We start from the raw sequence: 26,594 nt of genomic DNA, 5'->3' as shown, positions 1-26,594 counted from the left end.
TGGGATTCCAACCTTGTTAGGTCGTAGATCTTGACACCCAAGACTAGGCTCCTTCGTTACAGATCCCTGGAACCCCTCCCTCAGCCACTGTGCGACCTAGCGCGCGGGCATGAAGAGCAGCTCTGTACTTAGCACCCCGCCGTCCCTGAGGGCTGTTCCCTTTTTCCCATTCCTGCTCTCTGGAAACTCATCCTTTCAGAGCTGATCCTATAGGCTCTCTGGGCCTCAGTTTCCCCTTTGTGCGTGTGTCGGGCAGGGGTCTCCCTCTAGTAACAAGGAAGAGGGAGAGAAAGAGAAGGGAGTGGCTCCCTTCCCCACCCCCACCCCCGGGGCTAAGGTCCCAGCCGGGTCTTCAGGGAAGCCCACCTCCCGCCAAGCAAGGTCCCGCGGGCAGGAAGGGGGCTCGGCCCCTTTAAATCCCGCGCGGAAACGCCCGGGGCTGGGCCGCGCCTGTCCCGGATCTGCAGCTGGGAATAGCTGGTCTCTGCGCGTCCGCCCGGCGCTTCCCCTCGCTATACCCCACCTCGCGGTGCCCCGAGCCCCGCGTGCAGGCTCTTTGCGCCAGGCCTCGAGGGCGCCGCGGCCGTGGGGAGAATGAGCCGCATCTATCACGACAGCGCCCTCCGGAACAAGGCGGTTCAGAGCGCGCGGCTGCCCGGGGCCTGGGACCCCGCCGCCCACCAGGGGTAGGCTCCGCCCGTGTCTCCCCACCGCCTCCCGGGCCCGGCCTCCGTTGGCTCCCGAGGCTCAGCTTTGAATCCGGGCTCCCTGGTTGGCAGGGGGAGGGGGTGCGCCAGCGGGCTCGGGTGCGGGTGGGAGGAAAGGCGGGGCTCGCCAAAGACCTCCCTGGCCTCCAGACCGCTCCTCCCTGCGCTCCCCTCGGAGCGCACCCCCCCGCCCCCGCCCCGAGACACTGATCGGCGTAAAGCTCACCGAGGGTCGGTCCCGACTCCCAAGCAGGGCTCAAAAGGCGGTGCTTACTTCACGTCAGCCTTTGTCTCAACCCCACCTCGGTGACTCTAAGCTTCATCCCGCTGCCTTGCCTTCAGGCCTTTGCACAGGCTGCACCCCGCTCCGGAAGGGACAGTGTCCTGCTGGACGGCAACAGCGGGTGGGAGTTGGCCTGGCAGGGCTGGGGGAGGGGCAAGGCCTTTCTGGAGGGCGTGTTGGATCCGGAGGGCCAGGCCATGCCATCACGGACGCCGAGGTCATGAGAACGAATGGACCATTCCATTTGCAATTACAAGCACTAAAGAATGAAGGGCGTAAGGGGCGGGGGGCGGTAGGGGCAAGTGAGGTCCAGGGAGTTTTCACTTTTTATCCCCATCCCTTCAGCTGCCCCCACCCCTCTCCCATTTCCGTGGTTCCAGAAAAGGAAGTCCCCAGGTTCTGCTTTTATGAAAACTAGAATTGGGAAGCGGGGGTCCAGTTCCTCTCAGTGAGGGACCCTGCGATCTTGGGCTCGTCACGAAACTTCTGAGTCTGGGTTTCTCCACTTCTAAAGTGGATACGAATGAGAACAGGAATATGAAAGTGCTTTAAAACAAGTGCAAAGGGAAGATACTTTATAGCAGCTTAGACCCCGCCCCCCCAACAAAAATTTGGTGAAATAAAAAACTAAAGTCCTCCGGTCAGAGTGGCCATCAACAAAAAATCTAAAAACAATAAATGCTGGAGAGGGTGTGGAGAAAAGGGAACCCTCTTGCACTGTTGGTGGGAATGTAAATTGATACAGCCACTATGGAGAACAGTAAGGAGGTTCCTTGAAAAACTAAAAAAGAATTGCCATATGACCCAGCAATCCCACTACTGGGCATATACCCTGAGAAAACCATAATTCAAAAAGAGTCATGGGGCTTCCCTGGTGGCGCAGTGGTTAAGAATCCGCCTACCAATGCAGGGGACACAGGTTCGAGCCCTGGTCCAGGAAGATCCCACGTGCTGCAGAGCAACTAAGCCCGTTTCTCCACAGCTACTGAGCCTGCGCTCTAGAGCCTCCGAGCCACAACTACTGAGCCCCGTGCCACAACTACTGAAGCCCGTGCTCTGCAACAAGAGAAGCCACCACAATCAGAAGACGGCGCACCACAACAAAGAGTAGCCCCTGCCCCCTGCAACTAGAGAAAGCCTGCGCGCAGCAACGAAGACCCAACACAGCCAAAAATAAATAAATAAATAAAATAATTAAAAAAAAGAGTCATGTACCACAATGTTCATTGCAGCTACAATAGCCAGGTCATGGAAGCAACCTAAGTGTCCATCGACAGATGAATGGATAAAGAAGATGTGGCACATATATACAATGGAATATTACTCAGCCATAAAAAGAAACGAAAATGAGTTATTTGTAGTGAGGTGGATGGACCCAGAGTCTGTCATACAGAGTGAAGTAAGTCAGAGAGAGAAAAACATACCGTATGCTAACATATATATGGAATCTAAAAAAAAAAAAAAAAGGTTCTGATGAACCTAAGGGCAGGACAGGAATAAAGACACAGACATAGGGAATGGACTTGAGGACACGGGGAGGGGGAAGGGTAAGCTGGGACAAAGTGAGAGAGTAGCATTGACATATATACACTACCAAATGTATAACAGCTAGTGGGAAGCAGCTGGATAGCACAGGGAGATCAGCTTCGTGCTTTACGACCACCTAGAGGGGTGAGATAAGGAGGGTGGGAGGGAGACACAAGAGGGAGGGGATATGGGGATATATGTATGCATATAGCTGATTCACTTTTTTATACAGCAGAAACTAACACAACAGTGTAAAGCAATTATACTCCAATAAAGATGTTAAAAAAAAAGTAAAGTCCTTTATATTTAGTAAACACTTAATAGTTTACAAAGCGCCTTCATATACATGATCGTATGTCATCGTCATAGAAGCAGAGTGAGGTGGATATTACTCTTCCATTTGGTGGATAAGAAGACTGAGGCTCTGGTTACAGTAACCCCCTGCAGGAGGGGCCATAGCTCGGTCTTGCAGCCTGTCAATGTTCCTTCCTACCCTCTGGATGGTGCCCCAGCCTTTGGGACCCTCAGAGGAGTGGAGGCCCAGTGTGGGAGCCCAGAGAAAGGGGCTGCATCATACTGGGCCTGGCCAGGGACCAGGTAAATGGGAGACACACCTGGGACTTGCTTCTGTCCTAGTGCAGACCCTGACCTGGGCCATCGCACTTGTGGTTCTTGCCTGAGGACTGACAGAACCAATTGAGCCCTCATTCTCTCTCATCCTTAGGGGGAATGGCGTCCTGCTGGAAGGAGAACTGGTCGATGTATCTCGGCACAGCATCTTGGATGCCCATGGCAGGAAGGTGAGGATGTTTCCCTGGGGGCACCCGCAGGGCACTGGCTTCAGGGTCCTCACCCACCAAAACATCTCTCTGCTTGGCTCTGCCAGTGCCAAGACTTGGGGTCCAGTTCTTTCCTTGAGGGGCTCACAGGGCAGGTGGGGGGGGGTTGGTTGGGAGATTAGCAGCCAAAAGGAGTGACAGATGGAAGAGGTCAGTTAGGGCTGTGCTGGGTGCGATGGGAGGGCCTGGGTTCTTGCTGAGAAGACAGACCAGGCCCTAAACCCAAGGGGTGTGTTTGGGGCCAGGACTGGGAGGGCTGAGAGCAGGAAGGGGTGAGGTGAGTGGTTCAGGACTCAGGCTGTGGGTTCTGAGTGGGCTGGAAGGCCTGCCTTCTGAAGAGGTCCTCTCACCTTCTGATGGAACAAATTTAGAGTGCTGGGAAGCTTGCTGGGTAGGCAGGATGAGTGGCTCTTTATTCTGGGGCTGAAGGCCCAGCTCCTGTCCTCTGGCCTGGTGGTTCCCACTGCCTCTGGACCTGATGGACAAGGTCAGAGTGAAGTTATCTGCCTATGTGGGTGCAAGGTCAACAGTGACCTTCCCCTTTAGGGGTACCAGCTCTGTAGCTGGGAAGTCGTGTGTACTTTGAATTGTTTAAAATTGAATTACTTTAAATGCGCTGTTGGAGTTTGCTGTCAGAAGGCGCCTTGAAGTGACCGCATTTGCAGAGTGGTGAATATCTTAGCATGGGTTTACGCATCTTTTTTTTTTTTTCTTTTCTTTTTGGCTGCACTGCGAGGCTTGAAGGATCTTAATTCCCTGACCAGGGATCGAACCCTGGCCCCCTGCAGTGGAAGCACGGAGTCCTAACCACGGGACTGCCAGGGAATTCCCTTGCACATCTTTTAATATCACTGTGTGGCTGGGTGTTTTGGAATGTTGGATTTTTATAAAGCAGGTCACTGGTGTGGACCTGGACCTCCACATGTGTAGGGGTGTGAGAGCGTTGAGGTGGGAGGAGGGTTGCTGAGTTCTGGGCCTTTGTTTCCAGCCTGAGTGTGAAGTCCACGTTGCTGATACCACCCGGGGCTTCGGTTCCCATGTCCATGCCCTTCTCCTCTTGTCCTCTCAGCCTCCTGGGGTTATGCCCTTTATCACCCGCCCATCTCAGATGTCCATGGACACACCTGGCATTCTCCATCCTGTACTAGCCATTGTTTCTTTCCTGAGCACTGATTCTAAGTCTCCACCCCTCCCCCCCCAAATAACCCCACCCAGATGTGCTGACCACCTTATCTCCTTGATCTGTAGAACGGAGCTCATTAAATCCCTTCTTGAGGCAGGCCAGAGGCCTGGGGCTACACAGAGCTGGTTTCTCACCCACACCCCATGTGAACAGCCTCGGCTCCCGCTCAGCGCTAGTTTCAGGTCAAGAGATGCTTTGCTGCACCCTCCCCTCCTTAGCACGCAGGTCAGCAGGCCAGCCTGCCCAGGAGAGCCCAGCAGTAGCTGATGTGGAGCTGGCCTGCCTCGGCCGTCCTCCACAGGCAGGGTGTTCTCCAGTTCCTCTCCAAACTTGCCTCCTCCAACTCCTTCTTTCCTAATGATAGTGCACTAGACAGCCCCGACCACCAGCCTGCAAACCTCCACTGTCTCCCCTCCCCCCTCCCCCAGGTGAGTAATGCCTAGTCCCGTAGGCCTCCTACCTTGACCATTTTCCCCTCCCCTCCCTTCCTCTTTCCATGTCTGCTCACCTCACATGGGCCCTCAGGAACTCAGCCTGTCCTGACTAAACCTTGCACCCCCTCTCCTGCCTTCTGGCTGCACCCAGCACCCATTCCTGCCCTGCTGCCAGCTTGTCTCCTGAAATACATCTCTCAGGGTCTCACTGCTGTTCAAAAACCTTTCAGGATTCCTTCTAGTCTACCACATAAAATGCAAACTCCAAATGCCAACTCAAGGCTGATCCCCCACTTGCTTCCCCAGCCTGGACTCCCATGAGACCTCTAAGGGTCCTGCATTGCTCAGACATCCACACAGGACCTTGACTTTTATTTTATGTACTTGTCCAGGCTCTTAATATTCTTCCTACACCCTTATCCCACAGTTGCAGGTTTCTCCCCACTCTGAGACCTTGCCTTCTCTGTTTCTCCCAGGAAGTGGTTTCCTTTTCTTTAATCTCCTGTTTTGTGTGTGTGTGTTTTATTATAATATTTATTTATTTAAAATTTTATTGATGTATAGTTGATCTACAATGTCGTCAGTCTCCTGTTTTGATTAGGATAGCTGGCAAAGAGCATTTACAGCACATTTCATGCTTTATACTGTGCTCGCTCCTTGAATCCTTACAACGTGCCTGAAAGTAGACATCACGTTGTCTCCAGGCAACAGGGGAAACTGAGGCTGGGGTGATTTGCTCCAGGACTCACATCTGTTGGAAGAGGCACAGTGGCTGTCCTCACTCAGAACTCCATTTCAGTGCCCTTTCCATGGCATCTTGGCTGCTTCCGCTCCTGCTTCATGGTATTTGGGCTCCTTGGTGCTCGGGTTATGGTTTTCTGTATACTCTTTCTGTCTCTGACATGTGGAGGCCTTGGGGTCAGGCTCTGAGCCTGCCCTCTCATGGACGTCTAGCCATGGTTCATTATGTGTGGCAAGTGCTCTACTAAACACATGAATGAATGAATGAATGAATGAATGAATATTGGGAGTGGGAGCCTGTGGCCAGCTTGAATATCTTTTGGAGCTGGGGTGGGATTCTGGGGTAGAGAGTGAGGTTGGGGGGCTGCAACCGGAGCACGTGGGGAGTGTGTGTTGTGTTGGAGGCTGAAGGGAATGAAGCAGCCCCTCACTCTCTCTCTGCTTGGCCCCAGGAGCGCTACTACGTGCTGTATATCCGGCCTAGTCACATCCATTGCCGTAAGTTCGACCCCAAGGGAAATGAAATCGAGCCCAACTTCAGCGCCACCAGGAAGGTGAACACAGGCTTCCTCATGTCATCCTACAGTAGGTACCCTTCGCCCTTTCTCCCTCAGAGCCTTCGTACACTGTGGTCTTCCTTTGTCTCCAGAGGTCTCTTGGTCCCTAGAAAGTGTCTTCTCAGCATGGTTGGCCTTGAAGCCCATGTTTGGCCTGAGGGCCCCCTGGCTGGACTCTTCCTGCTCCCCATTCACTCAGAGGGTCCCCAGTGCCCCACCTCAGTGCTGAGGACCTGGTTGCCTTCCCAGCTCCTGCCATCTCCTGCAGTCTGGCAGAAGCGTCCATGAACCTGCCTTAGTGCAGAGCCCAGGCCAGGTGGCCTCCATTTTCCTGCCAAAATTCTCACTTGGTTCTTGGGCCCTTTGTGATCTTATTCCTCTTCCCAGTTTTGGCTGGAGAAGGACCTCCTTGCTGTCTGCCCTGTGTGAGAAGGTCTTGAGGTTGATTGGGTACTCATCATCCCTCTATCATTTTATCCATTCATGCTTTCAGTTGCTCATTAAGTATCTGAACATTTAATGAGAATCCACCATGTGCCAGACCCTGAGCTGCATGCTGAGGGTTCAGGGACGAGCGAGACGCGGACTTGCCCGCAAGCCGTTCTCAGTCTGGTAGAGGAGATGGACAGTCCATGACTGGAGCCCTAGCGGGGGCTCTGAGCCCAGGCAGGCGTGGTTGGGGGAGGTGCCCTGGAGGAAGGAATGCCAGTACTGGATCCTGAAAGACAAGCAGGTATCAGCAGGGTGCCAGGGCTTGGAAGGGTGTTTCTGAGAGGGAGCAGGGTGCCAAGGGCATTCTGGGAACTGAGGGCTCCCGCAGGGGAAGAGCAGCCCTGTGGAGAGGGCAGTCAGTCGAGGGTGCAGGGGAGCTATGCGTGAGTGGTTTTAAGTTAGGTGAGTGATGTGATTAGATTTGCTCTTTTTTTTAATAAATTTATTTATTTTTGGCTGCATTGGGTCTTCGTTGCTGCATGCGGGCTTTCTCTAGGTGCAGTGAGCGGGGACTACTCTTTGTTGTGGTGCGTGGGCTTCTCATTGCAGTGGCTCCTCTTGTTGCGGAGCACAGGCTCTAGGCACTCAGGCTTCAGTAGTTGTGGCACGCGGGCTCAGTTGCTCCTCGGCATGTGGAATCTTCCTGGACCAGGGCTCGAACCTGTGTCCCCTGCATTGGCAGGCGGATTCTTAACCACTGCGCCACCAGGGAAGTCCAGATTTGCTTTTTAAAATCCCTGGGGAGGGACTTCCCTGGTGGCGCAGTGGTTAAGAATCCGCCTGCCAAGGCAGGGGACACGGGTTCGAGCCCTGATCCGGAAAGATCCCACATGCCGCAGAGCAACTAAGCCCGTGCACCACAACTACTGAGCCTGCGCTCTAGAGCCCTTGAGCCACAACTACTGAGCCCGCATGCCTAGAGCCCGTGCTCTGCAACAAGAGAAGCCACCGCAATGAGAAGCCCGTGCACTGAAACGAAGAGTAGCCCCCGCTCATCGCAACTAGAGAAAGCCTGCACGCAGCAATGAAGACCCAACGCAGCCAAAAATAAATAAATAAATAATAAATTAATTAAAAAATCCCTGGGGAAGTGAAGAGACTGGAGACCAGGAGGCTGTTAGGAGGCCGTGATGGCATCTAGGAGGGGGGTAAGAGGGCCAGGATTAAGGACTGGTTAGTGAGGATGGAGAGACTGGGCAGACTCAAGATAGAGGAGGGACCATGGCCTCAGTGTCGTGGTGAGAACCCTGCCTGGTCACTGGGGTCTCAGTGGGAAGGCAGAATTGTGTGAAGGGCTTGAATCCTGCCTCCTCCACTGACTAGCTGTGTAACCTTGGGCAAATTACTTAACTTGTCTAAGCCTTAGTTTTCTCATCTGTGAATAGAGATAGTAAAAACATTGACACTTGCTGAGTGCCAGGCCCCATACTAAGTGCTTTATGTGCATTCGATATTTCTTTCACATGTCACGTCAGTCCCATCAGGTAGGTACCTCTTTTATCCCTATTTGTCAGGCACAGAGAGAGGTTAAGTAACTTGCCTGTGGTCATACAGCATGTAAGCAGATTTGCACCAGCCAGCCTGGCTCCAGAGCCCGTAGCCATAACTCCTCTGTGATGCATTCCTTGAGTACTGGCAGGATGGGAACTCAGAGCCCTACCTTCAGGTGGTTGTGAGCGTGTACAACACTGAGGCCTCACCTGGCTCCTAAAAAGCCCTCCTAGAGTGCTTGCTGTTACAGTGGTAATGACTGTCTCGTGCTGTGTGCCTGCAGAGGTGGAAGCCAAGGGGAACACCGACAGACTCACGCCTGAGGCGCTGAAGGGGCTGGTGAACAAGCCAGAGCTGCTTGCGCTGACGGAGAGCCTCACCCCCGATCAGACAGTGGCATTCTGGATGCCTGAGTCAGAGATGGAGGCCGTGGAGCTCGAGCTGGGGGCTGGGGTACGGCTGAAAACTCGAGGCGACGGCCCCTTCCTGGGTGAGCAGTGCAGCCCTCACTGTGGCCTGATGCTCCTGTATGGCCTGTGGGGGCTCCTGGCCTCCTGTCCGAGGCTTACCCACCCCTCCAGATCCGAGCTCATGGAGCAGGCCACATCTGGCCTCCCCGCGGACAAGACCCCTTGAGATTTATTCCTAAGTCCCTGGGCAAGTGCCTTGGGGCCAAAAGCCTGGACACTTTGGATCCTGGGGTGCTGCCCAATCCCATGGTTCCTGTGGGTGACCTCTCCTATCTATTGCCTTGGGGGTCCCATCCAGGGCCTCCCTGAGCACACTCAGGCCTAGGGGACCCCAGCAGAATGGGCCAGCCCCCACTGTGTTTCTGCCACACGGAGAGAGGCCTTCAACTTCTCCTTTCAGATTCATTAGCCAAACTCGAGGCTGGAACAGTGACCAAGTGTAATTTCGCTGGTGATGGGAAGATGGGGGCATCCTGGACAGACAACATCATGGCCCAAAAGTCTTCAGAGGGGGCTGCAGTGGAGACCCGAGAGCAGGGGGACGGCGCAGAGGACGAGGAGTGGGTAGGTCCAGGGAGATAACCGTGGACCTGGCGTTGGTGTGGTTCATCTCCTGGCAGAAGTTTTGTATGCCCTGGTTGTGGTTGGGTGTAGGACAAAGAGACAGCAGCATAAACTTTACTCCCCAGCTTTGGTGGAATTCCTGAGAGTGTGTTAGCATCAGGAAAATTCCCTCAAGCTATGAAGGGACCTTTCTTTTTGGTGGGTCTGAACTGTGCCAATCAACAAGAGAGCCCCAAAGATTTATGAAAGCAAGGGATGGAAAGAAGGGAGCACAGAGGGGAACCAAGGAGACTTAATTCCATTAAGGCTCCAAACATTTCTACTTCAAGTGAATACATTAGCCATGTTGAGCAGCTGAATGAGCATTTTTCCCCCCTTTGTTCTGGGCTCCCTGCCCAGAGTGGCTGGAAAATGGCTGACCTGGTCCTTAATAGTTATTTTGGCCCAAAGTTCAGCCTCCTAGTTGATCCTCAGCCTACTCACAGTTGATTTGGTATTTTGAGGTATATTTCACCTGAAGATTTGAATTGGTGTCAAAAGGCCCCAGACTGAACATTTAAAACAAAGCCTCAGAAACATGGGCTCTTTATCTAGGTGATGAAGATGATGATATTTGCCAGAGAAAGCAGGGGCAGATAGAGGGAGTGGATTCCCTTTTGTCTTAATAGAGTGAGTCTTGGACTAAAAAACAATTGGAGTTGCCAGGCTGGCTCCCTGGGCCAACAACAATGAGATGAGGCCAAGTCAGGTAGCCGCGGGCCCCACTGGTACCACTCCATCGAACCCTTGTTTGTCTGATGACGGTAGAAGACTTTTATGAAATGTGCTCTGTTCATATCTCTTTACTTTACCTCCAGGACGACTGAGGTCAGTGAGAGATGGGGTGCCTCCGGGGCCCACTGTTGAGCATTTCTTCCATCAACTTTCACTCTGGAGCTCGAGAGAGCAGGTCCACCAAGCCTTACCTGGTTCTTCCCTACAGCCACTGTGGAATACCCTTTGAACAAGCTCTGCTAAAATCAAATGCAAGACCCTGATGTTAGACGTGGGGCCCCAGCCTGTGGCTCATGGAGGGTTCCTCCCTGGATGTGAGTCTAGCCTTCCTAGACATTTTCATGGTGGCCCTCCCCCTGAGTGGCAGCCTTGTTTCTGGAGGCAGGCAGGGGGCAAGTCCCCCAGGGCAGTCAGAAGAACTGGACTTGGTTTTGGTGCAGAACTGGTGGGGAATCCCTCATCTGCATGCAGAGTGGCTCAGAGGAGAAGTTAGCGGGGCCTCCTTCTTCTGCCCTTGTTGTATTTCCTGCTTTTCTTCTGCAATTGCCCTCCTCTGCAGCACTCTGTGCTGTAGCCTCTGCCCTCCTGCTCAAGCCTCCTTGTCCCCTGTGCCCTTTTCAGTCCCCAGAGCTGCCAGTTCTTTATTCCTCCTCTGGTTCTCTGCCACCCTGGGGGTTCCTGTCCCCTGACCTCCTTTGGCTGCTTTCCTGGGGATGCTCTTTTCAGGGAGGCTGAGAGCGTTCACAGGTGTGGCCGGCTGGTCTCCATCTCTCTGACTCACTCTGCCAGGCCACATTTTGGACAACACCTTTTTTTCTTGTTGTTTTGTAGCTTGAGAACTTTTTACGAATGAGTAAATCTTCAGGAAGGATTCCTCTACACTGACTGTGTTATTATTAGGTATAAACTGAGCAACCTCCCTATAAGAAGAAAGCCGTATCTTTTTGGTCATGAACATTGCCTTGCTGGGTAGTATGCCCACACCCACATCTATGAAGAGATCTGGAGTTGAAATCTACACATCCTAAGAATGGGTAGGGACTTGGTGGAATGTGGATCCTGCTTCTCTCAGGGAAAAGAGGGGTGGTGGTAAACTAACAATTAGGGAGTCCCCTAATGTGTCAAACACAGCACTAGATGCTTTCCATGATGATAATTATAGTCCCTGACTATTGAGTGCCTCTTGGTTCTATTACTTGTGCCAAGCTCTTCCAGTATCTTACTGAATTGTCACAACAATCCCAAGAGGCACATGTGATTATTATCTCCCATTTTTTTTCATATGGTTTTCATGGTTGAGGTCCCAGCGTTTATTATCATGGTTCAAACTTTCATTTGCCTTCCTGCATATTTGAGCCTGGGCTCAACAATATGGCTGTGAGGCTTGGGGTTAACACTTCATTTAGGCCACCTGAAGTCACAGGTCACTGGACTGCCCTCGGGTCTCTTCTGTTCTTGTTGCCCTTTTCTTAGTTCACATCCTTGTTCTCTTACCTCGGCTACTATAGAAGCCGCCTCACTAGTGTCCTGTGTCTGAATGGGGCTGGCTCACTGTTGAGCATGCTGGGGCCTCAACCATGTGGTGGCCAGGGGAGGGGTTAAACAGGAGGAGGACTGGGGACACTGACGTGGGCAGAGGCACCCAGTGAGGGCATCCTGTTGCCCAAAGCACTGTGGCCAAAGGGTATGGCAAGCTCATGTGGGCAGGCCACCATTCTAAACAAGGAGGCACAGCGTGTCAATGGGGGAGCCCCTGGGCAACAACTAGGCTTGGTGTCTCCAGGGGGTGGGGATGGGCTCCTGGAAGGAAAAGGCCATTGTGGCTGGAGCTTAGAGAGTGGTGGGAGGTCGGGCATGGCATCTTCAGCATGTTAAGTATTTTGGGACTTTATCCTTAATACCTTGGAAGCCAGTGATCCCAGGGAGAGTAATAAGATCTGATTTGTATATTTGTATATTGTATAAGATCTGATTTGTGTCAAAGATCACTTGACTGCAGAGAAACTGAAGGCAATGAGCCCAACTAGGAGACTGCTGCAGTGGTGGGGGTGAGAGCCTAGAGTGATTTAGTCTATAGCAGTGGCAGAGGAGATGGAAAGAAATTCAGGTAGACAGGTGGAAAGGGACTTTCCAGCAAGAGAAGACGACCTGCAAGGCCATGGAGGTGGGGGAGTGGCCTGATCTTGGAATATGCAATTTCTGTACATGGTCATTGCAACTTTATACCAACACATAAAATTTGATAATCCTTTTTCAATTGATGTTATATAACTACTTCCTATCAATATATCGCTAGTCTTCATGTCATTGTTTTTAAGATTGACTACCTTAATAGCTCTATTATTTTCCAGAATTTGGGTAATTAATTGATCCCTATTTGGAGCTATCTGTGTTAAAAACTATTGTAAATTACATAGTTCCCTCAATCTCACCTGCCTCCCCCCGCCACTATATTTTGTTTTTGTTTTTTTTTTTTAAGATTTTTTGATGTGGACCATTTTTAAAGTCTTTATTGAATTTGTTACAATATTGCTTCTGTTTTATCTTTTGGTTTTTTTGGCGCGAGGCATGTGGGATCTTAGCTCCTGGACCAGGGATCAAACCCGTACCCCCTGTGTTGGAAGGTGAAGTCTTAACCGCTGGACTGCCAGGGAAGTCCCAGGGGTTATTTCTTTAGGGATGGATTCCTAGGAGTCAGACTACTGGGAATCTAGGAATTCTTTGTAAAGGTCTTGGGGTTTTTTGTTTGTTTGTTTGTTTTGGTTTGGTTTTTTTTGGCCATGCCATGTGGCATGTGGGATCTTCCCTGACCAGGGATTAAACCCATGCCCCCTGCATTGGGAGCTGTAAAGGTCTTGTTATATTGCCAAATTGCTTTCCAAAAGGGTTGTTCTAAATTATAATCTCTCCAGCAAGGTAGGAGAGGACTATTTTCACACTACCCTTGCTAGACTTGGGTATGATAATATTTTAAAAATTGATATTTGATAAGGTAAAAATAACACTTTAAGTTAATACTTTAATTTTAATTAGCCTTTTCCCCCATTAATAGTGAGCTTAAGCATTTTTTTTCATGTTCATTTCCTAGATGTATTTCCTCATTTGTTACTCAGTTCCTTTGCCCATTTATTACTGAGGGGGGGAGGGTTTTTTTTGTTTATCAGTTATTTATATTTTAAATATAACCATTTGCCATATTTTAAAAACTTTTCCATTAAAAAAATTGACTTACAAATGTAAAATTTTATATAGCTATATCTTGACTTTTTATGATTTTTATTGCTTCTAAGCTTATATACTCTTTTCAGATGTTAGATTCTCTATCATTTTCTTCCATTCTAGTTATTACTTGGTTTTGTATTTAACTCTGTAATCCACTCTGCCTTTAATTTGAGAGAGTATGAAGGGAGATAACTAAATTGCTTATTTTCAAATTGCTAACCAGTTATCCCAACACACTTACTGAATTCCTTCCCACTGTCAAGGTATGATGTCTTCCACATCACATATTAAAATCACTTATACTTAAATTATCCATTATATTTCAGTAAGTCTCCCTTTAATGACAGTGTGAACTATCATAGTAGGTTTTAATAGTTGGTAGAGCTAGGTCTCACTTGTTATTCTTCTGTTTCAGAATTTTTTTTGGTATTCCTCCTCAACATTTGAAATACTTTGTCAAGTTTCAGTGCATATTTATTGCCTTTGGATTCTTTTAAATGAAAAAAAACTCTGGCTACAAGAGTAATACATTTTATTTTAGACAATTTAAAATAAGAAAAAAATATAATTCCACACCATTTTTAAAATCACTTATGTAGGGCTTCCCTGGTGGTGCAGTGGTTGAGAGCCCGCCTGCCAATGCAGGGGACACGGGTTCGAGCCCTGGTCTGGGAAGATCCCACATGCCGCGGAGCAGCTGGGCCCGTGAGCCACAACTACTGAGCCTGCGCGTCTGGAGCCTGTGCTCCCAACAAGAGAGGCCGAGATAGTGAGAGGCCCGCGCACCGCGATGAAGAGTGGCCCCCGCTTGCCCGAACTAGAGAAAGCCCTCGCACAGAAACGAAGACCCAACGCAGCCAAAAAAAAAAATCACTTATGTAGTACTCAATTATATACCATGCATTGCTCTGAGTACTTACAAATATTAACTCTTTTTGTGCTATAACAACTGTCTTAGGTAAGTAGAATTTTTTTTTTCAAGTAGAAATAAACTAGTTTTACAGTAAAGGAAACTGATATTATGCCTGTTTTACAAATGATGACACTTGCCCAAGGTGCACAGGCCGTGGACAGAGCCAGGGTTTTGATCAGAGAAGTGTGGTTCCACCGGCCTGTGGTGAACACTGATGCTGCCATTCCATCAGACACAATTATTACTCATATTTTGGTGTATATACTTCCAATCTTTTACAAAGTGGAGTGTCCCTCTACATACTTCGTGTAATCTTTTCACTTACAGATATGCCATGAACATTTCCCTATACCATAAATCTTTCACAACATGATTTTTTATAACTTTAATATTTCTCATATGCATGTGGATCAATGCATTTTACCAGTTTCTCATTTTGGAATAATTAGTTTGCTTCCCACTTTCCCCTGTAATAAGACTGCTGAGATGTACGTTCTTGAGGCTAAATCTTTTCACACACCCACATCGTCTTATTATAAATTCTAAAACTGGAAATGCTGGGTCTAATGTTCAATATATTTTAAAGGCTTTTGATAAATATTGTCAACTGTCCTTTGGGTAGGTGATTCCAATTTGCAGCTCTATCTGTGATATAAGGACGTGCTCCACCTCACCCGCACTAAGTCATTAAAAGAAAATACAAAAACTACTAATTTGGGGTCGCCGGTACCTTTTAAAAGGAATTGCATTAAAGATCCCTTAATTCCACCATTCGCTATCTACCGCAGAGAGAGAGCCCTTTTGCACGAGAAGGCACATATATAATTCACTACAGCATTGTATGTAATACTAAAAAATAAAAATGAACCTAACTTTCCCCAACCGGGGAATGGCTAAATTAGCCTGCATCTCCACGCCGCGCAATGTTCTGTAGTGTTAAGGCAAACGATGATAAAGGGAGACTCCCGCTGCGCTTCACCTGGGAGCGCAGCTGCTGTTGGGGTTTCTGCTTCTTGATCCGCTTTTCCGGTGTGCTCGGCTTTGCGCCAGGCCCGGGATTCTGCGGCCCCAGCCTCGGTGTCCGCATCAGCCTAACCCCGGAACCCGCCGCCCGTCCTGCAGCCTTCTCCAAGGCGTGCCGGGAAACCGGACTCTTGGTGGTCGGGCCCTTGGGCGCCGGGACATGCTTCCGGGAGCCACTCTCAGCAGCGCACCAACCGGAAGCGCCCGTGTTGTGGCGGAAGGAGATGCTCTCTGGAAGCAGCCGATGTTGAAAGGAGCGTGGCGGGCAAAGATGATTCAGGCGATTCTGGTTTTCAATAACCACGGGAAGCCGCGGCTAGTCCGCTTCTACCAGCGTTTCGTGAGTGCGGCCGAGCTTCGTCACATCCTTACAGGGCACCTGCGCCCCCTTCTCTCTCTTTGTCCCGTACGGCGCACGCGGGCATCGCCCGCTGACCTCCTAGGGCTCCTGCCCCGTATATGTGACCTTCCCCGGACTGGGGCCAGTGTCAGGCCTTGTGTCCCACGCCCCGCTACCCCGGCTCTTTCCCACCCCTTCCTGGACCCCGGCATTTTTGTGCCATTTTTGTGACGCTTCTTGTAGAGTCTCAGGGCACTATAACTGGTGTGTGTGTGTGTGGAGAGGGTGTGCCTCATTGACAACTTGAATGGTTGAAATCAAATTAATCTTGTTGGTTGTTAAACGCAGTTTCACGAGGAGGAAGAAATATGCAGCTTTTTAATGATTTTGCTTTAGCTAACGGATTTGGAAAAGTGCTTTCTTGGAATTATTTTGCTTCAGTGTAGGCTGGGAGTGCCCAGGAACTAGATACCTTTCACTACGTAGAGTTGAAGAAAGTCCGTTTGAAAGTGGGAAACGTTGAGAAATTATACGTGATAATGTGAATTTGAATTTTCCAAAGACGTTACTCTGGAAAAAATAAACATCATTATTTGCCTTTTCCCCCCCGACGTTTTATTTCTTCGTGGCTAGGTTTCAAAATGTTAAATACGTAATTGTGAAACCGTAGAGGGGAAAGTGTCAGAAAACTTATGTTCAGGCCTCAGCAACACCTTATTTTACCCTTGTGTCAAGTTAACAAAAACCTCTTTCAGACTTCATTTCCTCTTTTGTCAAGTAGAAATGAAAAAAATTTTTTTTGCCTTTTTCATAGAAATTTTTAGGTAGGTTACATTTTATTATATCGATTTTATATTAACATTCAATAACACTATTCAATTTGTATTTGCATTTGTGTGTGAATTTTTCTCTCAGGTTTTTTAGTGTTATTGAGATATGTTACATACCGTACAGTTCACCTTTTAAAAATACACAGTAGAATGGTTTTTAGTACTTAACAAAGTTATGCAACCATCACAACAATTTTAGAACATTTTCATTCTCCCAAAAAGGAACCCCCTACCCATTAGCAATCATCTGTGTTTCCCCCTCAACTCCCCCAGCCCTAGGCAACCACTAATCTACTTTCTGTCTCTCAATTTGCCTATTCTGGACATTTCATATAAAATGGAATCATACAATATGTGGTCTTTTATGACTGGCTTCTATTACTTAGTATAATGTTTTCAAGGTTCATCTATGTTGTAGTGTGTATCTGTTCTTTATTCCTTTTTATTGCCAAATTATATTCCATTTTGTGGATGCACACCACATTTTGATTGTCCATTCATCAGTTGATATTTCCACCTGTGGCTCTTGTGAAAAAGGCTGCTGTGAACACTGATGTACAAGCTTTTGTGTGAGCATGTATTTTCATTTCTCTTGGGTATATATCTAGGAGTAGAATTGCTGAATCACGTAGTAACTTTATGGTGATCATTCGGAGGAACTGCCAAACTGCTTTCCAAAGTGGCTGCACCATTTTACATTCCTATCAACAATATATAAGAATTCCAATTTTTCCACCGCCCTATCTACATTTTCTATTATCTTTTTGATTAAAGACATTTTAGTAGGTGTAAAGTGGATTCTTGCGGTTTCAAAAATTTTTCTAATGACTAATAATGTTGAGCATCTTTTCATGTCTTTATCGACCATTTGTTTATCTTCTTTGGAGAGCATAGAATTTTTATAAGACCTAAATTAGCTCCTAAGTGAAAGTTACCTTGAAAACTGCAGAGTACTAAAAGATATGAGGGATTATTAAAATGATTGAGAGATGCAAGCAATTGGTAGTCTGCTATTTTGTTGAATTAGAAATTAGGTAACCTCACCATTTCATAGTGCTTGCCCACTGACTATCACCACTTCCCTGTAGAGTCAGGCTTTGCAAGATGTTTTTGTCAGTTTAAAAAAGTGCTGATGCTTAGCATGTTTTGTATTTCTGGGTACACAGAGTTAATCCTTTACAGCATCCTGGCGTCTGTGAGCTTTCTGAACTCTTTAAATGGAAACCAGAAAATAGTGATTGATTTACTCAAGCTTACAGTGACCAGTTATTAGCAAGTTTTCATTTATCCATTTGGTAAATACAGAGAGCCACTGTATACCAGTGTAAGTCAAAGTTATGAAAAGTAATTTCTCCACAATGACATTTTCCCTGTTTTTTCCTGTTTCGTTTAAATAACTAACCATTTCAAGTCTAAATTCAATGCTGTAGAAAGAAAGGGGTTAATGTTACTTGAATCTATGTTCCGACTCTTAAGGGAAGTCCAATCTGAAGGTTTTCTTAAGCTTTGCTACTCAAAATGTTGTTCTCAGACCAGCAGCGTTGTTATCACCTGGAAACTTGTTAGAAATGCAGTCTCAGGACTTAGCCCAGACCTACTAAATTAAAATCTGCATTTTAACAACATTCCCGGGTGATTGATTATACATTGAGATTTTTTTTGGCCCTGCCACTTGGCTTGCAGGATCTTAGTTCCCCAACCAGGGATTGAAACTGTGCCCTTGGCAGTGAAAGCACAGAGTCCTAACCACTGGACCGCCAGGGAAATCCCATTATACATTGGGCACTGGTCTAGAGCTTTTAATTACTTTTGTCTTTTTTTTTTTTTTTGGCCATGCAGCATGTAGGATCTTAGTTCCCCGATTAGCGATGGAATCTGAATCCCCTGCATTGAAAGCGCCAAGTCTTAGCCACTAGACCTCCAGGGAATCCCTACTTTTGTCTTAATGACTGATTTCTCCCTCCCACTATCCTTTTTTAAAAACCATACTTACTATGAACTTCATATGTATAAATAGAAATCAAATGTGAGTTATCAAGAGATTCCATCACAGTTGAGCTTTCTGGAGTGTAGTAAGTGAAAAAAGGTGTTTATAGCTCTGCAATTGTTCAAGATTCTAATCTGTAAATAGAACATTTTCTATCTTTCTCTGTAGTACTTTGTTGGTAACACAGCATCTTATATGTAATGTCTGTATTACCAGTACAAAAGATGGCAAATGCAGGTCTTTTTTTTTTTTTAATTTTTATTTATTTATTTATTTATTATTTATGGCTGTGTTGGGTCTTCATTTCTGTGCGAGGGCTTTCTCTAGTTGCGGCAAGTGGGGGCCACTCTTCATCGCGGTGCGCGGACCTCTCATTATCGCGGCCTCTCTTGTTGCGGAGCACAGGCTCCAGACGCGCATGCTCAGTAATTGTGGCTCACGGGCCTAGTTGCTCCGCGGCATGTGGGATCTTCCCAGACCAGGGCTCGAACCCGTGTCCTCTGCATTAGCAGGCAGATTCTCAACCACTGCGCCACCAGGGAAGCCCAAAGCAGGTCTTTAAAGCACGTACACAATTACATCTTGACTTCCTTAAAGTGTTAGACCTATTAACGCTTGTTATTTGCCCTGGCATAGATGTTTTCTAGAGTAAGGCAAAATATTTCAGAACCAGGCCTTCTAGTTATTCTTTGATCTTGTATGAGAGTTTGTCAGTTCTCCTTTCCTTGGTTATTAACAATAAAGAAATATCAGCTTACCTATCAGGATGATAATGGTTAGGGACTAGATATCTAGGTAGATATACCCTATTTTAATTCCTGTAACAGAGCCTTGTCCATTTTTCCATAGATTCCCCTTTTACTTTTTCTCTACTCAGCATTTCTATCTTTTCTGTAAACTGGTACCAAATGTTCAGATCATTCCTAGTTTGGAAGCCCTTGCCTTCCTGTCCATCCTCACTGATGGGTTGTAGTTTTTCAGACTTTCCCACTGATTCACTTTATTTCTTTTATTCCATAGCCAGAAGAAATTCAGCAGCAGATTATTCGAGAGACCTTCCATCTAGTTCTCAAGCGGGATGACAACATCTGTAACTTCTTGGAGGGTGGAAGGTAAATGATCAGTTTTCTCCCCATACATCCACTTTTGGGTGGCCTTCATCGTTACTGCTTCTTCAGGCAGTACTCAAGTGTCAGGTGAGTACCTGATGCAACTTGAGCTGAGCTGAGCTATATCTGCTCAGGGAGAGACCCAGTTCTGTTTTGGAAGCTGCTAAATGGTTGTGCTTCAGATATTTACAAGTTTGGTGCCTGGGAGGACGGGCAGAAGAAAAGGGGAGGTAAAATGGCTTTAGGCACCTCTGCCAAATTTGGTTGCCGTTCACCTGGTAGAAATGGCCTATTGTTTGGCCTGTCCTCCCCCTTTCTGTTGGGCCCCTTCTCCTCCCTTGGCACAGAGTTTCTCTTTGATATGTTCAGTTAAGATACAGGCATTTAAATGTTTCCCATCTTCCACAGTTTGATTGGTGGCTCTGACTACAAACTGATTTATCGGCATTATGCTACCCTCTATTTTGTATTTTGTGTGGATTCATCAGAGAGTGAACTTGGGATCTTGGACCTCATCCAGGTATGTGTAGCAGGTAATGATGGCAGCCACTTCAGAGAGTTTGCATGGGATTTTTGAGTAACCATCTGTAGATCCTTTTGTCAGTCTCTTTTTTGATACTTGGGGAAAGTTGCTAGATGTCCACCAGATGGTGCTATGAGAAAGCTCCTTAGCAACCCTTAAAAACTCTTAGAGCTTTTGGATTCTTCTTCTCCAGCCCTCTCACTCCCTTGGTTTTCTTATACGAGGCTGACACCAGTTCCAATGTGTGTACTCACCCCCACCCCAAGCAATTAACTCAGTTCTCCATGGACAGTAACCAGGTGTCCCACAAATTTGCTCAATTCTCACACTGTCTACCTGGAGATAGATACCAATCTCAAGTCCAGGTTGTCTGTCACCTGTGCTTCTGACTGACAGCCTATAGCTTGAAGATTCCCTTGATTTCCTCCTCAGGTTCAGTTTATTTGCTAGAGTGGCTCGCAGAGCTTTCTAGAGGAACATTTTACTTACTAGTTTACCAGCTTAATTTAAAAGGGTATAACTTAGGAACAGCCAGATGGAAGATGGGGAAAGGGCGTGGAGCTTCTATGCCCTCTTCAGGCATGCCACTCTCCTCGAATATCCACATGTTTGCTAACTTGGAAACTCTCCGAACCCTGTCCCTTTCGGGTTTTAAGGAGGCCTCTTTACATAGGCATGATTGATTAAATCATTGGCCATTGGTGACTGATTGAGTTTGCAGCCCCTCTCCCCTCCCCAGAGGTCAGGAAGTAGGACTGAAAGTTCCCACAATCACATGGTTGGTTCCTCTGGCAACCAGTCCCCATTCCTGGGTGCTTTCCAAAAGTCACCTTATTAACAGAACAAAAGGCACCCTTATCACTTAGGAAGTTCCAAGGTTTTTAGGAGCTCTGTGCCAGATACAAGGATGAATACCAAATATTTCTCATTATAAATTACAGTGTCACATCATGTTTTAAGATTTTTTTCAAGTATCAAACTAAATGGCATTTAAAAATGCATACTTTGTATTTTCACTTGTAATTCTAGCCTAAAGCAAAGAAACTTGATGTTTTATTTAGTCTGTGCAATCTTGACATAGGTAAACATGTTTTTTTAGGCTTTTTGAAAATTAGAAATGGCTTACAGATTTCTTTTCATTACCTTCATGGAAACTGCGATATGTAGGGACCCTATACTGGGAACTAGTAATTTAGTACAATTCCGTCATTTTGTACATGATATTCTAGATAGGCTTTAAGTGACTTGAACAAGTCACTTAAGTTGAAAGCACTCAAAAGGAGCATGCATTAAAAGCTAACAACATCAATTATAGAAGACTCTAGCTATAAATTATAAACTTTACATGCTTACAACTATATTTGTTAAGATAAAATTAAAGAAGCTAAATTTAATATACCTTGGGACAAATAAATGGAAATTTTAAATGTGTATTTTTATTTCAGATATACTACACTCTTCCAAAAAGTTATATTCTTGGACATAGCAACTTTTAAATTTTATTATTTTCTTTTAAATTTTATTTATTTATTTTTATACAGCAGTTTCTTATTAGTTATCTATTTTGTACACATTAGTGTATGTATGTCAATCCCAATCTCCCAGTTCATCCCACCCTCTTTCCCTCCTTAGTGTCCATACGTTTGTTCTCTACTCTGTGTCTCTATTTCTACTTTGCAAACCGGTTCATCTGTACCATTTTTCTAGATTCCACATATATGCGTTAATATACGATATTTGTTTTTCTCTTTCTGACTTCACTCTGTATGACAGTCTCTAGGTCCATCCACATCTCTACAAGTGACCAAACTTTGTTCCTTTTTATGGCTGAGTAACATTCCATTGTGTATATGTACCACTTCTTCTTTATCCATTCGTCTGTCGATGGGCATTTAGGTTGCTTCCATGACCTGGCTATTGTAAATAGTGCTGCAATGAACATTGGGGTGCATGTGTCTTTTTGAATTATGGTTTTCTCTGGGTACATGCCCAGCAGTGGGATTGCTGGCTCATATGGTAATTCTGTTTTTAGTTTTTTAAGGATCCTCCATTCTGTTCTCCATAGTAGCTGTATCAGTTTACATTCCCACCAACAGTGCAAGAGGGTTCCCTTTTCTCCACACCCTCTCCAGCATTTGTTTGTAGATTTTCTTTCTTTCTTTTTTTTTTTATTAATTTATTTATTTTTGGCTGTGTTGGGTCTTCGTTGCTGTGCATGGGCTTTCTCTAGTTGCGACGAGCGGGGGCTACTCTGATGAGTGGGCTTCTCATTTCAGTGGCTTCTCTTGTTGCAGAGCACGGGCTCTAGGCACGCAGGCTTCAGTAGTTGCAGTGCGCAGGCTTTAGTATTTGCAGCACACAGGCTCAGTAGTTGTGGCACGCAGGCCCTAGAGTATGTGGGCTTCAGTAATTGTGGCACATGGGCTCAGTAGTTGTGGCGTATGGGCTCTAGTGCGCAGGCTCAGTAGTTGTGGCGGACAGGCTTAGCTGCTCCACGGCATGTGGGATCTTCCCGGACCAGGGATCGAACCCATGTCCCCTGCCTTGGCAGGCAGATTCTTAACCACTGCACCACCAGGGAAGTCCCTTTAAATGCTTTCTTAACACCTGAGTTCAGTTGGACGTTGAGAGTCAATGTGGCATAACAGAAAGAGCTCAAGATCTAGAATCAGAAAACCTGGGTTTGAGTCATGGATCCACCATCTGATATAGAAATACTAGGTTGTAAATATGGAACAGACTTACAGGTACAGAGAACAAATGGGTGGTTGCCAGAGGGAAGGGGGATGGAGGTGGAGGGCAAAATAAGTGAAGGGGATTAAGAGGTACAAACCTCCAGTTATAAAATAAATAAGCCACAAAGATATAATATTATGGCTTAAGGAATATGGTCAATAATATTTTAATAGCTTTGTTTGGAAAGAGATGGTTGCTAGACTTGCCATGGTGATTGTATCATAACGTATGCAAATGTCAAATCACTATGTAGTATACCTGAAACTAACATAATATTGTATGTCAACTGTATTTCAACTAAAAAAACCCGAAATACTAGGTTGTAGAATTCAATTGTGACAATGTACTTTATATTATTGTACACTGTAGAATGCTATAGGAATGTGCATGTAATAAGTGTATTAGAAAATAAAGGTAAAATATATAGTGATAATATATTTTTAAAATTGAGATGCAGTTATTAGAGGAGATGCACTTCAAGAGAAATGCATATTAACAAGGCAAAAAGAGAAGTGTAACTTTATAATGTAGTGGACATTTATTGAATACTTAGCATGCATTGGATTTGGGAAGACAGATAAAGAAAAGGTAAAAATAATAGGAACTAAGAGTTTTCATCATTGAAAAGACAATAAAATCAGTAAATAGGTATCCTAATATAAAGAGGATAAAAGTCGGAAATAGAAACCATTAAAATGTTTTAGAGGATGATATACATAGTTATAATGCCAATATATTTGAAATAGCTGACCTCAAAAAATAAATATCCAAAGACACTGAATCCAATATCAGGATGAAATAAGAAAGGTAAAATGAAAAACTGACTCCCTAATAGACTCAGTAGGTTTTAGTACAGTAAGACCTCTATTATGTAAGTTATTTTTTAAACTCACACTAAAAAATCATACTGCTTAAGTGTATTTTATGGAGTAAATTGGTTATGATCCAAAAGCTTCTCATAGAGAAAATGTTAGATACTGCATTTTTTAAAAAAATTTATTTATTTTATTTATTTTATTTTTGGCTGCATTGGGTCTTCGCTGCTGCGCGCAGGCTTTCTCTAGTTGCGGAGAGTGGGCGCTACTCTTTGTTGCCGTGCTCAGGCTTCTCATTGCGGTGGCTTCTCTTGATGCGGAGCACAGGCTCTAGGTGCGCGGGCTTCGGTAGTTGCAGCACGTGGGCTCAGTAGTTGTGGCTCGCGGGCTCTGGAGTGCAGGCTCAGTGGTTGTGGTGCACGGGCTTAGTTACTCTGCAGCATGTGGGATCTTCCCGGACCAGGGATTGAACCTGTGTACCCTGCATTGGCAGGCGGATTCTTAACCACTGCGCCACCAGGGAAGTCCCAGATGTTGCATATTTTTACTGGACAGAATTATTAAATAAAATCTTAGCCAATAATCGGTTGAACCAAGGAGTCATGAGACCTGGCTCTTGTTTTGGACTCTCCCATTAGCAAGCAGCATGGTCTTAAATCATTTAAGTTTTGTTGGCGTTAGGGTTTTTGTTTTATGTTTTGGCTCTGTGTGTGTGTGTGTGTTTATTTGGATTTGTAAGTATACTAGGTGTTCTTTCTAGCTCTAAAATTCTTTCTCAGGAATACTGCATACTAGAAGAATTATTTATTATGTCCAAATAGTCTTTATTCCAAGGATGCAAGTCAGTTTAACAATAACATATGCTTAGAGTCTCTATTACAACGGTAAGAAAAATATAACTAATATAATTTCATCAGTAGATGCCGAGAGAAATGATTACCCAGGTTATATTTCTGAAATACTCTTAAATTGGAATTGGAAGCATTTTTACTTGATTATTTAGTGCATGTTTTCTTTATTCAGTATAAACTATTTATTGTTGAAGAAATAATACACTTATGTGGTTCAAAATTCAAAAGGCATACCAAGAGTATACAGTGAAAAACATCTTTCTTCTCTTCTCCCCCAGTCACCCAGAAACAGCCAATTTTAGTTTTAAAACCAAGAGCCAGAGCCAGTGTTTTCTCAGGGGAGAAATCTACAGGCATTTATGAAAACAAGGTGTCTCTTACTGTTTACTGTAATTTGAGCAAACATTTGTAATGAGTGATTAAAAAAGAAATGAAGAAGTAACATAGTAAAGGAGGAGAGAGGTAAGTTATTACTGTAAGAGAGCCTGATTATGTACCTAGTAAACCTTAAAAAAAAATGGGGGGAGATTGTAGCAAGTAATGAATGATACGAGCAAAATGGCAGAATATGAGATCAATTCGTCAAAATTGAATTTCCTATTTTTTGTGAAAACAGGAAATTCATAATTAAAGAAATTTCACTTATGGTAGTGACAAAGGATATTTAGTGTTTGGAAATTGACTTAGTATGGAATACTTGATATTGATTCCAATAAAATTGTAAAATCTTTGTTTGTTTATTTATTTATTTATCTGGCTGCGCCGGGTCTTAGTCGGAGCACGCGGGATCTTTAGTTGCTGCATGTGGGATCTAGTTTCCTGACCAGGGATCGAACCCAGGCCCCCTGCATTGGGAGCATGGAGTCTTAGCCACTGGACCACCAGTGAAGTCCCTAAAATTGTAAAATTTTAAAGCAAAAACATAAAGGAATACTTGAAATCAGTGGAGCTACAAGCCCTCCCCTTACTGGGAAGAGCTGAGCAAAGATGACAGTGGTAATCAATAGATTAAATGGGGAACCAAGTATAAATCCAGAAGATCTTTTTTCTTTTTAATTTTTTTTTGGCCATGCCGCACGGCATGCGGGGTCTTAGTTCCCCAACCAGGGATCCAACCTGTGCCCCCTCCAGTGGAAGCGCGGAGTCTCAACCAGTGGACTGCCAGGGAAGTCCCAATCCAGGAGATCGTATAGAACTTGGTAAAGAGAAAGTTTATGAGGAAAAATGAATGGCCAAGAAATGCAAAAGTATGTTCTGAGGGAAGAAGGGCAGTAATGAGTGACTGGCTTCACTAGGCTTCAGAATATATAATGGTTGCAGATGAAATTATTATCTACCTAGAAAATCCAAAGCAATCAACTGGAAAACAATTAGAATTAGCAATATAGTTCAGTAAGGGACTGGATACAAGTTTAATGTATAAAAACTAATAGCTTTCCCTTAGCAATAATAAGTTAGAAAATATAATATTTAAAAGGGGCCCATTCACAGTAGGAAGACGTTCCTTAAGATACCCAAGAATAAATGTAAAAAATGTTAAGCTCTATATGAAGAAAACTTAAAATTCTACTGAAAATATGATAAAAGAGCAAAATAAATGAATAAAACATACCCTTTGCCTGTGGAAAAAACTTTTTAAACTGTCAGTACAGTTGACCCTTGAACAACACAGGGGTTAGAGGTGCTGACCCACCATGCTGTTGAAAATCCCTATATAATTTATAGTAGGCCCTCCTGTATACCCAGTTCCTCCGTATACACGGTTCCTCCATATCCGTGGTTCTGCATCTTCAGATTCAACCAACTGGGGATTGTATAGTCCTATAGTGTTTACTATTGAAAAAAATCTGAGTGTAAGTGGACCCGCACTGTTCAAACCTGTGTTGTTCAAGTGTCAACTGTACTTCCAGCTTATGAATTACTGAAAACCCAATCAGAATCCCAATAAGATTATTGCTGTTTTTAAAATAATTTTTATTGTGAAACGTATATACAGAAACTATGGAGAACATGCCTATACAGTTTGAGGAATGCCAATAAAATGAAACTCTCACCCAGATTAAGAAATAGTACATTGCTAGTACCTCAAAGCTCCCGTATGTCCCTCCTCAATTCCGTCCCCCTTGTTCATTGCATCCTTCTTCAGACTTTTTAAAAAATATGTATTTATTTACCTTTTTTTC

At 45.5% G+C, this 26,594-nt stretch overlaps 2 protein-coding genes across 2 annotated transcripts in view; both read left to right on the top strand.

Annotated features, from left to right (window-relative positions):
• The first annotated feature begins 455 nt into the window (after window positions 1-455).
• ARPIN (actin related protein 2/3 complex inhibitor) lies at window positions 456-12,319 on the top strand. Its single transcript, XM_068557704.1, has 6 exons — window positions 456-686; window positions 3,242-3,317; window positions 6,167-6,299; window positions 8,538-8,744; window positions 9,125-9,288; window positions 10,146-12,319. Exons 1-6 carry the CDS (start codon window positions 595-597, stop codon window positions 10,152-10,154), a joined length of 681 nt encoding a protein of 226 aa, XP_068413805.1. The 5' UTR covers window positions 456-594; the 3' UTR covers window positions 10,155-12,319.
• A 3,090-nt stretch (window positions 12,320-15,409) lies between these two features.
• The window catches only part of AP3S2 (adaptor related protein complex 3 subunit sigma 2), a 57,195-nt gene continuing 46,010 nt past the window's right edge, over window positions 15,410-26,594 (top strand). Inside the window, exons 1-3 of the mRNA XM_068557716.1 lie at window positions 15,410-15,560; window positions 19,398-19,489; window positions 19,895-20,006. Of these exons, the coding sequence (XP_068413817.1) occupies window positions 15,465-15,560; window positions 19,398-19,489; window positions 19,895-20,006 (300 nt within the window). The 5' untranslated portion in view covers window positions 15,410-15,464. The remainder of the gene's footprint in view (window positions 15,561-19,397; window positions 19,490-19,894; window positions 20,007-26,594) is intronic.

This window comes from Eschrichtius robustus, chromosome 1 (genome assembly GCF_028021215.1).
Source record: "Eschrichtius robustus isolate mEscRob2 chromosome 1, mEscRob2.pri, whole genome shotgun sequence".
In the NCBI taxonomy this organism is placed as follows: domain Eukaryota; kingdom Metazoa; phylum Chordata; class Mammalia; order Artiodactyla; family Eschrichtiidae; genus Eschrichtius; species Eschrichtius robustus.
The sequence above is the reverse complement of the archived record's forward strand: the minus strand, read 5'-3'. Positions and strand labels throughout refer to the sequence as shown.